General features: G+C 45.4%; 1 protein-coding gene across 6 annotated transcripts in view; it reads right to left on the minus strand.

The window, feature by feature from the left end:
• trappc8 (trafficking protein particle complex subunit 8) overlaps positions 1–14139 on the minus strand; it is a 99235-nt gene that overhangs the window by 9046 nt on the left and 76050 nt on the right. For all 6 annotated transcript variants that reach the window (XM_029633129.2, XM_029633126.2, XM_029633127.2 and 3 more), the window contains 3 exons: positions 13171–13640; positions 6403–6550; positions 2079–2175 (listed from right to left, as the gene is read on the minus strand). In XM_029633129.2, the coding sequence (XP_029488989.2) occupies positions 2079–2175; positions 6403–6550; positions 13171–13640 (715 nt within the window). The remainder of the gene's footprint in view (positions 1–2078; positions 2176–6402; positions 6551–13170; positions 13641–14139) is intronic.

Below are 14139 nucleotides of genomic sequence, written 5' to 3' on the forward strand. Positions count from 1 at the left end.
AAGAGGAGGGTGAAAGAAAGAAAGAGACGTGTCCATGTCCTGTCTCCATCTGAACTGAACCCCTAACTCTAACCCCCAACTCTAACCCCTAAGCCTAAAATAGCCCTTTTACAAGTGAGGACTGGCTAAATGGCCTCACTTCTCAGAATTGTAGTTAGTTTACTATTCTTTTGTCGACTTCTGGTACTCACAAGTATAGTAAAACATGTACAAACACAACACCTCTCTAAAAGGCCATCTGATTTTCTAACACATAGGAGAGACCCTGGATGTTCTTTTCAGCTTACTTATTACTATGGGCCAGCTGCAGCTCAGTGTTCTAAGCAGATAGTGTGTGAGTGAGTGTGATCCATGTCCTAAACTCAAAAATGTGTGTGATCAAAAAACAGTTGTTACTATTACAGGAGAAGGAAACCCTGATGTAGCTTAATGTATTGTTATTACAGGAGATGGAAAACTGTTTGTAGGCAACTAGCACTCTAGCCTCAGGCTGTGAACTAGTATGATCAATCAGTGGAACAGAGAGGGGAAGAGAGATGGAAAGAGACCATTTTGGCATATATACAGTACCATCTCTATAATCAGCAGCAGCACACGAGTCAGACAGGGAGAGACCAAATAGGACAGGGTTGAATAAAATAGCATATATGGGTGACCCCACTCTGTCCTGGTCACTGCCAACTCTATAATCACCACATTTCCATATTTGATTACAGAGCAAACAAGAACAAAGTGACCTACTTGCAAAAGTTCCCTCCGGTGGTGTGTGTGATTATTGGAACTACCCATATCTCAATGCTCTAGGGAGAAGCTAAAAGATAATTCTGCCCTCGGCTATGTGTCCTGGCCACCAGCCACACCACTGGTCTTCAGTCACAAAGCTAGTTCCCACAGGGATCATCTACCCAGCCTGGCAGAGCTGAATAAGCTGAATAACAAGCTCTGAATGAAAGCATTTAACACTGTATGAACTGCGAAGGGCGGTCCCATAGCTATAAATACAACATGAAAAGCCACCAATTGTAAGCCGCTCTGGATAAAAGTGTCTACTAAATTACTTAAATGTCAAATGCACTGTGACTTAGCAGCATACAAGATTCAGTAGCCTACTCTACCAACTGAACTAGGCTAGATAACCCAACCAAGCTTACCTCTTCAAACAGGTGAACCGCACTGATCAAACCACCAAAAGGCATATATCTAATGAACACAACATCTAAGGAACACAACCCAATACACCAAAGCAATCCAATAGATGCCAAATAGCTCAACTGGAAATTACTTTGTTTTCACACAGTTCCCTCTAATATTTTTCAGCACTGAGCAAATTTCAGGAGTTGTGAGCGGAAACTTGATTTTTTATTCTTTGAGACTTTAAAAAAACATTATGCACATTATGACAACCATTTTGGGACTGATGTTTTACTTGTCCGAAAGCTCAAATCACTTTAAAAAAGAAATTATATGTAACACAATTGGCCAAATAGGTGACTTGCAGAGGGTAGTATTTGAAAAATTGAAGCTTGTCTCAAAACAAGACACTGCCCCTTTAAAAAATTCTGTACTTGACTTGCTTTTCAAAGACAATTAGATATGTACAAGTTTTGTGCTCTTGTAGGAAGCAATCACTCCCTCAAAATGTGCTGTAACTGGGCTAGACCCTCTGTGATCTCAAATGCACATCTATGCTTCTCTCTGAACACAGATGGAAAAAATGCTTGTGCTCGTGAAATAGGCTACTCTGATGAGCTCCTCAGCCTACAACAAAATCAACAACTCGGTCTTGAATTTAAATCTGGTTTGTTGCATTGAAATGGACTAATGGTGATTCAATCCCAAGTTCCACAGTAGAGGGAACATTTGATCTGTTTAAAGCCATCGCGGGCTGGCAATTCTTCTGCGTAGGACTGCTACATTGCATATCACCTAGAGATGCAGACTCCTCAGCAACATAAAAAGCCTGAATGTAAATGTACAAATCAAAACCTGACACCAAAAAGTCAAACAGTTATCGAGTAAATGAGTTTAAAACTATTGTAGTGCTATCTGAGAGGGTTACGGAGAGCAGAGGGACAAACCTTTGTTTTCTGCTGGGTTTATACACTTGTGTAGTCTCCACTGTTTACTGCTGCTAGAGACCTGTGCAATGTGGAACTCACGCACCCCAGCCTCACTCTGTGGATGGAGAGAGTGGAAGAGAGAGAGAGTGCAAGAGAGAGAGTGGAACTTTTAAAGTCTACATACTGCAGTGTTTCCCCTCTATTCATTTAGCAGCAATGGGCAAATGTTTTTATTTTTGAAAAAACTATTCGGGATGGTAAATCATTTTCAGTGTAAAGTTATACCTTATACCAGATAAAGTATGTAGAGAAGATAATGGACCTATATATTTTATAATAAGGTCATCTTTGAGAACTAACAATCACCCAAATAAAAATAAGACAGTCAGGGAGAATATAAAATTCAAAAAATGTCATGGCACGGGGACCCCAATGATTTTGTTTTGATGTTTGAGTCACTCAGATAGCATAAGATGTATAAAATGTTCAGTAGCTATGAAGTCATGGCTCACAACATCATCCTGGAAACCCAAGACCCACTCCAATTCGCAAACCGCACCAACAGATCCACAGATGACACATTCTCAATTGCACTCCACACTGCCCTTTCCCACGTGGACAAAAGGAACACCTATGTGAGAATGCTGTTCATTGACGACAGCTCAGTGTTCAACACCATAGTGACCAAAGCTCATCGCTAAGCTAAGGACCCTGGGACTAAATACCTCCCTCTGCAACTGGATCCTGGACTTCCTGATGGGTGGCCCCTAGGTGGTAAGGGTAGGCAACAACATCTGTCATGCTGATCCTCAACACAGGGGCCCTTCAGGGGTACGTGCTTAGTCCCCTCCTGTACTCCCTGTTCACCCACGACTGTGTGGCCAAGCACAACTCCAACACCATCATTGAAACACAAATCGGGAGGAGATCAGAGACCTGGCAGTGTGGTGCTAAGACAACATCTCCCTCAACATGAGCAAGACAAAAAGGAACTGCTCGTGGACGACAAGAAAAGTAGGGCCAAACACGCCCCCATTCTCATCGACTGGGCTGTAGTGGAGCGGGTTGAGAGCTTCAAGGTCCTTGGTGTCCACACCACCAACAAACTACCATGGTTCAAACACAGATGACACGACAACGCCTATTCCCCCTCAGGAGACGGAAAAGATTTGGCATTGCTCCCCAGATGCTCAAAGAGTTCTACCGCTGCACCATCGAGGGCATGCTGACTGGTTGCATCACCGCCTGGTATGGCAACTGCTTGGCATCCGACAGTAAATCGCTACAGAGGGTAGTGCGTACGGCCCAGTACATCACTGGGGCCAAGCTTCCTGCCAGAGGCAGGAAGGCAGTGTCAGAGGGAGATTTTTTTGTTGTCAAAGACTCCAGTCACAAGTCATAGACTGGTCTCTCTGCTACAGCACGACAAGTGATACCGGAGCACCAAGTCTAGGTCCAAAAGGCTTCTTAACATCTTCTATCCCCAAGCCATAAGACTGCTGAACAATTAATCAGATGGCCACTTGGACTATTTGCATTGACACCACCCCCCTTTGTTTTTACATTGCTGCTACTCTCTATTTATTATCTATTCAGTTACTTTACCACCTACCTACAGTGGTTTGTCCTTTAAAAGTTGCAACGAACTGCAGCACAGCTTGCGTAGTGCCGCAGAATTCTATGGCACGTTATTTAAGTGCCAACCACTGGTACCATTAATGCTAGTTAATGGTAGTTTTACCACCAGAGGGCATCTTTCAGAAGCATTTGATAGCCTTCAAAAGTTGCTGTACTTGAGAATTGAAAACCTTTTTTGTAAGAACATAGTATATGGGACTGATTTTAAGAAAATTTGCTTAATTAATTTGCTTAATATTGTGGTTTTTCTCTACCAAGAAAAAGTAAAAACCCTCGGAAAATATGGTGCTGTACAACGTGACGGTCGGGACTAGGCTACAGTACTGGGCTATTCAGCTAAATAATCCCTGTGTCGTGCGGGCACGCGGGAGACCAGGTTTCAATTCCCCGACGGGGAGGAAGGAGTAGCCTGTCCTTGTAAATTATTATTTGTTCTTAACCTGTTGCTTCTACTCGGGACGCTTGCGTCCTAACTAGAGCTCTGGAAATGCAAATGCGCTACGCTAAATGCTAATAGTATTAGTTAAAACTCAAAAGTTCATTAAAATACACATGCAGGGTATCGAATTAAAGCTACACTCGTTGTGAATCCAGGCAACAAGTCAGATTTTTAAAATGCTTTTCGGCGAAAGCATGAGAAGCTATTATCTGATAGCATGTAACACCCAAAAAGACCCACAGGGGACGTAAACAAAATAATTAGCATTTCGGCGTTACACAAACCGCACAATAAAATAGAAAACATTCATTACCTTTCACCATCTTCTTTGTTGGCACTCCTAGATGTCCCATAAACACTATTTGGGTCTTTATTTCGATTAAATCGGTCCATATAAAGCCTAGATATCGTTATATGTAGACTGTGTGATAAACGAAAAAAACATTGTTTCAAAACGTAACGTCATTTTTTAAAATTCAAAAGTCGACGATAAACTTTCACAAAACACTTGAAATACGTTTGTAATGCAACTTTAGGTATTAGTAAACGTTAATAAGCGATAAAATTCATCAGGAGGCGATGTAAAGATCATTAGCTGTCCGTCTGGAAAAATGTCCGGCTAGAAACTCAACGAAAATATCCGGTCCTAGACCATAGGAGATACGGTGCCCTGCATGTGTTTGACCAAGAAAAAACTCGAAGGGAAATGACAAGACTCTAGACACCGTGTGGAAGCTGTAGGTACTGCAACCTCAGTCAATTAATTGTGGTTCACCTTTATCAATGGGTTCAAGTAGCGCATGGATATATTTTCCCATTTTCAGTGATCAGTTTTTCCTGTGCTTTTCGATGTAAATGCCGTTCTGGTAAAGCCACAGCAGTGATTTAACCAGTTTTATAAACGTCTGAGTGTTTTCTATCCACACAGACTAAGCAAATGCATATACTATATTCCTGGCATGAGTAGCAGGGCGCTGAAATGTTGCACGATTTTTAACAGAATGTTCAAAAAAGTAGAGGGTCGACTTAAGAGGTTAACCTCTCTGAACCACCCATCCCGGATCCGGTATAATTGTCATGAGCAACGCTGAATAGCATAGCGCCACAGTCAAATAATATTACTAGAAAATATTCATATTCATGAAATCACAAGTGCAATATTGCAAAACACAGCTTAGCCTTTTGTTAATCCAACTGTCGTCTCAGATTTTGAAATTATGCTTTACAGCGAAAGCAATACAAATATATTTGAGATGATTTTGTTTTCAAATAACGTAAAATGAGCGAGAAAAACATGGGGTGAGACAGTTACTAATTTGTAAATAAAGCCTGTTTGTTATTTAGAATGATTTGTTTCTGTATATAAAGGGAGAAACCAAAAGCCTACAGTCATCTCATGGGTCTCCTAGTCGAGGCCGGCACGGGTATTGAACCAGCATCTGTAGCAACACAGCTTGCACTGCTCTGCAGTGTCTTAGACCGTTGCGCTACTTAGGCGCTGTACAACGTGACCGGTCGAGAGTGGCCTACAGTAAGAGCAAAATAATCCTAACAAAATAATATAATGAAAACCTTTGTGTAACAGTTTTAGTAAGTAATACTGAAGTCTGCACAATTATCAGTTTCTATTTAGGTATATGTCACCCATTAATTGTCAGTTAAGAGACACAGTAGGACCCAAAAGCATAATCAGTGCTCTAACTCCCCCTTGCGCTGGACTGGAGCAATGAAGTGGAGACGCAGGGTACCGTACTAAACCACAAATTACCTCTAAGTACCGCAGCATAATCACAAAACCTTTAGTAGAGCAACCACTGTGCATGTACAAATTACCTCAACTATCCTGTACCCCCGCACATTGACTGTGTACCGTTACCCCCTATATATAGCCTCGCTATCGTTATTTTTTTAAACATTAGTTTTAGTAAATATTTTCTTAACTATGTTCTTAAAACTGCATTTTTGGTTAAGGGCTTGTAAGTAAGCATTTCACGGTAACACCTGTTGTAATCTGCGCATGTGACAAAAAAAGCCATGGCAAAATGTGTACAATTGCAGAAAATGTGCTTTAAATACAACTCTTTCCTCATCCCCATGACAAAATGTGTACAATTGTAGGAAACTAGCTTAAAACAGCAACATTTCTCTGGAGCCAAGAGGGCCTGAATGCATGTGACCATGAATAACAATGTTCCATCAAATGTCAGCTTGACAGAGTGATTAAGTGGTATATGAGTATCGTGTTGACATGTGTGTTGAGCTCACTGTGTTGATGTTCTCCACATCGACAAAGACCAGCATGCTGCCATTCCTCCCCTCCTCCTCGGGCAGTGTGTTACTATGGCAGGCGGTGGCCCGGACCGACAGAGAACGACTGGCACAGATAAATACTGTGTGACGCAGCACCCTGTGACTGAGGGAGATGGAGGGTGATTGGGGAGCGAGGGAAAGGGAGCAATAGAGAGAAAGAGGAGACAAGAGGCAGGTAGGAGATGGAGAGAGGGTAGAGAAAGAAACAGATGAAAGTAATGAGAGATTTGAGTAATATAAATATGTTCTTGTCATGCATTTATAACTTTTATAAAGGTGGTGCTTAAAGTAATGCCACAGGCTCTATATAGTTTCAACTACAGAAACCACGTCTCCAAAATGTCCCTGAATTAAAATTATACCATTTCACTTAAACAGAGATGATCAGGGACATTCTGTGAGATTTGAAAGGCCCCTATGAAGGGAAAAATAAATTAACTTCTTAAGTAGCATGAGCATATGTTTTCTCAAAAGTGCCCTGATTTGACCTCATTCTATCACCAATGAGCTGAGCAGTGAGCACCGTCATTTAAAGCGAGACTGACAAACATTCAGGGGCACATTCAGGATAACTAAGGCTGCATTTACACAGGGAGCAAAATATCAGAATTTAGCTGCCTGTGCAACTTGGGGTGCCGACACCTACAATAAGTACCGGAACCATTTTTTATTCTACCTCTGCATCTCAGTGTTGAAGGTGTCACTACAGACCCTGGTTCGATTCCAGGCTGTAAGCACAACCGGCCGTGATTGGGAGTCCCATAGGGCGGCTCACAATTGGACCAGCATCGTCCGGGTTAGGGTTTGGCTGGGGTGGGCAGTCATTGTAAATAAGAATTTATTCTTAACTGACTTGCCTAGTAAATGAAGGTTAAATAAAAAAATAAAAACTGATTTAATTAAATATACTACATCATAGTATTCCCTTTGAAGAAGAGACATGAGGAATCTCTTTCATGATTCACTCTTTGGTTTGTGTACTAGTGAATAACTTTCAACTCTCCTTATGCCTCTGTCCTACTTGAATATAAAAGGCTGCTCTTGCTCCCCTAATCTCTTTCACATCACACTACTTGGCTTGTGTAATGTGTTATAGGTGAATACCAATCTTCTCTCTCTCCCTACCTGATCTCCACTTGTGTGTAGATTTCATGATAATTTTTTTACTAGATCACCTCTGTTCTTTTTCGTAATGATAATAGATAGTTTCTTGCATCAGGCAGCTTTCCCACGGCCCTACCTGTATATAATAGCTCCTCTCTCCTACCTGATAAGCAGTCTTCTAGTAGGCCTAATGTGTAGCGAGTAAAACGATCCTCTTGGAGAACTCTCCCCTATGTGATTATAACAGGGTGCTCCTTCACTCTCCACTACCTGATTAACAGGGTGCTCGCTCTCCACTACCTGATTATAACAGGGTGCTCCTCTCTCCACTACCTGATTAACAGGGTGCTCGCTCTCCCCTACCTGATTATAACAGGGTGCGCTCTCTCTCTCTCTCTCCCCAACCCGATTAACAGGGTGCTCCTTCTCTCTCCACTACCTGATTAACAGGGTTCGCACTCTCTCCACTACCTGATTACAACAGGGTGCGCTCTCTCTCTCTCCACTACCTGATTACAACAGGGTGCGCTCTCTCTCTCTCCACTACCTGATTACAACAGGGTGCGCTCTCTCTCTCTCCACTACCTGATTACAACAGGGTGCGCTCTCTCTCTCTCCACTACCTGATTACAACAGGGTGCGCTCTCTCTCTCCACTACCTGATTACAACAGGGTGCGCTCTCTCTCTCCACTACCTGATTACAACAGGGTGCGCTCTCTCTCTCCACTACCTGATTACAACAGGGTGCGCTCTCTCTCTCTCCACTACCTGATTACAACAGGGTGCTCTCTCTCTCCACTACCTGATTACAACAGGGTGCTCTCTCTCTCTCTCTCCACTACCTGATTACAACAGGGTGCTCTCTCTCTCCACTACCTGATTACAACAGGGTGCGCTCTCGCTCTCTCCACTACCTGATTACAACAGGGTGCTCTCTCTCTCTCTCCACTACCTGATTACAACAGGGTGCTCTCTCTCTCTCCACTACCTGATTACAACAGGGTGCTCTCTCTCTCCACTACCTGATTACAACAGGGTGCTCTCTCTCTCCACTACCTGATTACAACAGGGTGCGCTCTCGCTCTCTCCACTACCTGATTACAACAGGGTGCGCTCTCGCTCTCTCCACTACCTGATTACAACAGGGTGCGCTCTCTCTCTCTCCACTACCTGATTACAACAGGGTGCTCTCTCTCTCTCCACTACCTGATTACAACAGGGTGCGCTCTCTCTCTCTCCACTACCTGATTACAACAGGGTGCTATCTCTCTCTCTCACTACCTGATTACAACAGGGTGCGCTCTCTCGCTCTCTCCACTACCTGATTACAACAGGGTGCGCTCTCTCCACTACCTGATTACAACAGGGTGCACTCTCTCGCTCTCTCCACTACCTGATTACAACAGGGTGCACTCTCTCTCCACTACCTGATTACAACAGGGTGCGCGCTCTCTCTCTCCACTACCTGATTACAACAGGGTGCGCTCTCTCTCTCTCCACTACCTGATTACAACAGGGTGCGCTCTCTCTCTCTCCACTACCTGATTACAACAGGGTGCGCTCTCTCCTTCTCCATTACCTGATTACAACAGGGTGCTCTCTCTCTCTCCACTACCTGATTACAACAGGGTGCGCTCTCTCTTTCTCCATTACCTGATTACAACAGGGTGCTCTCTCTCTCTCTCTCCACTACCTGATTACAACAGGGTGCTCTCTCTCTCCACTACCTGATTACAACAGGGTGCTCTCTCTCTCCACTACCTGATTACAACAGGGTGCTCTCTCTCTCCACTACCTGATTACAACAGGGTGCTCTCTCTCTCCACTACCTGATTACAACAGGGTGCTCTCTCTCTCCACTACCTGATTACAACAGGGTGCTCTCTCTCTCCACTACCTGATTACAACAGGGTGCTCTCTCTCTCTCTCCACTACCTGATTACAACAGGGTGCTCTCTCTCTCTCTCCACTACCTGATTACAACAGGGTGCGCTCTCTCTCTCTCCACTACCTGATTACAACAGGGTGCTCTCTCTCTCTCTCCACTACCTGATTACAACAGGGTGCGCTCTCTCTCTCCACTACCTGATTACAACAGGGTGCGCTCTCTCTCTCTCCACTACCTGATTACAACAGGGTGCGCTCTCTCTCTCCACTACCTGATTACAACAGGGTGCGCTCTCTCTCTCTCCACTACCTGATTACAACAGGTGTCTCTCCACTACCTGATTCTCTCTCTCTCCACTACCTGATTACAACAGGGTGCTCTCTCTCTCCACTACCTGATTACAACAGGGTGCTCTCTCTCTCCACTACCTGATTACAACAGGGTGCGCTCTCTCTCCACTACCTGATTACAACAGGGTGTGCTCTCTCTCTCCACTACCTGATTACAACAGGGTGCTCTCTCCACTACCTCTCTCCACTACCTGATTACAACAGGGTGCTCTCTCTCTCTCCACTACCTGATTACAACAGGGTGCTCTCTCTCTCTCTCCACTACCTGATTACAACAGGGTGCGCTCTCTCTCTCTCCACTACCTGATTACAACAGGGTGCGCTCTCTCTCTCCACTACCTGATTACAACAGGGTGCGCTCTCTCTCTCTCCACTACCTGATTACAACAGGGTGCGCTCTCTCTCTCCACTACCTGATTACAACAGGGTGCTCTCTCTCTCTCTCCACTACCTGATTACAACAGGGTGCTCTCTCTCTCCACGCTCTCTCCACTACCTGATTACAACAGGGTGCTATCTCTCTCTCTCCACTACCTGATTCTCTCTCTCCACTACCTGATTACAACAGGGTGCTCTCTCTCTCCACTACCTGATTACAACAGGGTGCGCTCTCTCTCTCTCCACTACCTGATTACAACAGGGTGCGCTCTCTCTCTCTCCACTACCTGATTACAACAGGGTGCGCTCTCTCTCTCTCCACTACCTGATTACAACAGGGTGCGCTCTCTCTCTCTCCACTACCTGATTACAACAGGGTGCTCTCTCTCTCTCTCCACTACCTGATTACAACAGGGTGCGCTCTCTCTCCACTACCTGATTACAACAGGGTGCGCTCTCTCTCTCCACTACCTGATTACAACAGGGTGCTCTCTCTCTCTCTCCACTACCTGATTACAACAGGGTGCTCTCTCTCTCTCCACTACCTGATTACAACAGGGTGCTCTCTCTCTCTCCACTACCTGATTACAACAGGGTGCTCTCTCTCCACTACCTGATTACAACAGGGTGCGCTCTCTCTCTCTCCACTACCTGATTACAACAGGGTGCTATCTCTCTCTCTCTCCACTACCTGATTATAACAGGGTGCGCTCTCTCCACTACCTGATTACAACAGGGTGCTCTCTCTCTCCACTACCTGATTACAACAGGGTGCTCTCTCTCTCCACTACCTGATTACAACAGGGTGCTCTCTCTCCACTACCTGATTACAACAGGGTGCTCTCTCTCTCCACTACCTGATTACAACAGGGTGCTCTCTCTCTCTCTCCACTACCTGATTACAACAGGGTGCTCTCTCTCTCTCCACTACCTGATTACAACAGGGTGCGCTCTCTCTCTCTCCACTACCTGATTACAACAGGGTGCTCTCTCTCTCTCTCCACTACCTGATTACAACAGGGTGCGCTCTCTCTCTCCACTACCTGATTACAACAGGGTGCTCTCTCTCTCTCCACTACCTGATTACAACAGGGTGCTATCTCTCTCTCTCTCCACTACCTGATTACAACAGGGTGCTCTCTCTCTCCACTACCTGATTACAACAGGGTGCTCTCTCTCTCCACTACCTGATTACAACAGGGTGCTCTCTCTCCACTACCTGATTACAACAGGGTGCTCTCTCTCTCCACTACCTGATTACAACAGGGTGCGCTCTCTCTCCACTACCTGATTACAACAGGGTGCTCTCTCTCCACTACCTGATTACAACAGGGTGCTCTCTCTCTCCACTACCTGATTACAACAGGGTGCGCTCTCTCTCTCTCCACTACCTGATTACAACAGGGTGCGCTCTCTCTCTCTCCACTACCTGATTACAACAGGGTGCTCTCTCTCTCTCCACTACCTGATTACAACAGGGTGCGCTCTCTCCTTCTCCATTACCTGATTACAACAGGGTGCTCTCTCTCTCTCCACTACCTGATTACAACAGGGTGCGCTCTCTCTTTCTCCATTACCTGATTACAACAGGGTGCTCTCTCTCTCTCTCTCCACTACCTGATTACAACAGGGTGCTCTCTCTCTCCACTACCTGATTACAACAGGGTGCTCTCTCTCTCCACTACCTGATTACAACAGGGTGCTCGCTCTCTCCACTACCTGATTACAACAGGGTGCTTGCTCTCTCCACTACCTGATTACAACAGGGTGCTCTCTCTCTCCACTACCTGATTACAACAGGGTGCTCTCTCTCTCTCCACTACCTGATTACAACAGGGTGCTCTCTCTCTCTCCACTACCTGATTACAACAGGGTGCTCTCTCTCTCTCCACTACCTGATTACAACAGGGTGCTCTCTCCACTCTCCACTACCTGATTACAACAGGTGTGCTCTCTCCACTACCTGATTACAACAGGGTCCACTACCTGATTACAACAGGGTGCTCTCTCTCTCCACTACCTGATTACAACAGGGTGCTCTCTCTCTCCACTACCTGATTACAACAGGGTGCTCTCTCTCTCTCCACTACCTGATTACAACAGGGTGCTCTCTCTCTCTCCACTACCTGATTACAACAGGGTGCGCTCTCTCTCTCTCCACTACCTGATTACAACAGGGTGCGCTCTCTCTCTCTCCACTACCTGATTACAACAGGGTGCTATCTCTCTCTCTCTCCACTACCTGATTATAACAGGGTGCGCTCTCTCCACTACCTGATTACAACAGGGTGCTCTCTCTCTCCACTACCTGATTACAACAGGGTGCTCTCTCTCTCCACTACCTGATTACAACAGGGTGCTCTCTCTCTCCACTACCTGATTACAACAGGGTGCGCTCTCTCTCTCTCCACTACCTGATTACAACAGGGTGCGCTCTCTCTCTCTCCACTACCTGATTACAACAGGGTGCGCTCTCTCTCTCCACTACCTGATTACAACAGGGTGGTACAACAGGTGCTCGCTCTCTCTCCACTACCGCTCAGGGTCTCTCTCCACTACCTGATTACAACAGGGTGCTGATTACAACTCTCTCTCTCCACTACCTGATTACAACAGGGTGCTCTATCTTTCTCCACTACCTGATTACAACAGGGTGCTCTCTCTCTCTCTCCACTACCTGATTACAACAGGGTGCTCTCTCTCTCTCTCCACTACCTGATTACAACAGGGTGCTCTCTCTCTCTCCACTACCTGATTACAACAGGGTGCGCTCTCTCTTTCTCCATTACCTGATTACAACAGGGTGCTCTCTCTCTCTCTCCACTACCTGATTACAACAGGGTGCTCTCTCTCTCTCTCCACTACCTGATTACAACAGGGTGCGCTCTCTCTCCACTACCTGATTACAACAGGGTGCGCTCTCTCTCTCCCATACTTCAATGGCTGATGTAATGTGGCTTGTGTAGTGTGTACCGAGTTCTCTCTTGAATAACTCTCCCCACCTGATCTTTCCTCCTTTCTCGGCGCCCTCGTAGTAGAACAGGAAGTTGATCTCATGGACTCCTTCCTGGTCTGGTCCTCTTAGCCACAGGGGCAGCTGGGTAGATTCTCCAGGCGTTAGCGTTCCCTCTCCTAGAGGAATCTCTGCTACCCTTTTACCCCCCGTACCAGACACTACTCCTCCTCCCGACCCAAAGTCAGCCGCCGACACTAGCGTTACCGCGGTTACCGACCCGGGTGTGGCTCCTGGGGGTGTGGCCAGGGTCTTGTAGGCAGAGCAGTTCTCAAAGGAGGAGGGGCTGAGGGGGGTGAGGGGTGTGGCTAGGGAGGAGCTTCCGAAGGTAAAGAAGTCTGGGTGCGTGGACGCCACCCGCAGGCCGCACAGGGGAACGTGACTCACATTACAGAATTCTACGTAGGCCTTCCTGATTTCACCGCATAGTAGGGCAGTAGGGAACTGGAGGAAGAATACCTGGAAGGGTAACAAAAAGAGTAGAATTAAAGCAGACAGAGACAGACAGGAGGGGAGAGAGATGGTGACGGAGACATGGGGACAGAGGTTAGTTATTGTGCAACCTACTCCAGTGTAGCGGTCTTCCTCAGGAGAAAGACAGGCAAATATAAATCAGAAGCTGTTGGCTGCAAGTCATTTTTAAATATATACTAGTCTGAATTACTCCCATACTGTCCAGTTCAATCTAAAATGCTAAAACAACAAAAAAAGTTTTTAAAAATGTAAACAAGTAGATGAAATCCTTAAAGATGGAATAGTTAGAAACCACCCCCATGTTATTTCCACAACTATGTATGGAACAGTTTATGTATGTGCATGGACCAAAGACACAAACACCTAAACAAAAAATATATACAGCACCAGTCAAACGTTTATACACACCTACTCATTCAAAATGTTTCTTTATTTTTACTATTTTCTACATTGTAGAATAATAGTAAAGACATCCAAACTATGA

The sequence above is a fragment of the Oncorhynchus nerka genome, linkage group LG24, assembly GCF_034236695.1.
Source record: "Oncorhynchus nerka isolate Pitt River linkage group LG24, Oner_Uvic_2.0, whole genome shotgun sequence".
NCBI lineage: Eukaryota > Metazoa > Chordata > Actinopteri > Salmoniformes > Salmonidae > Oncorhynchus > Oncorhynchus nerka.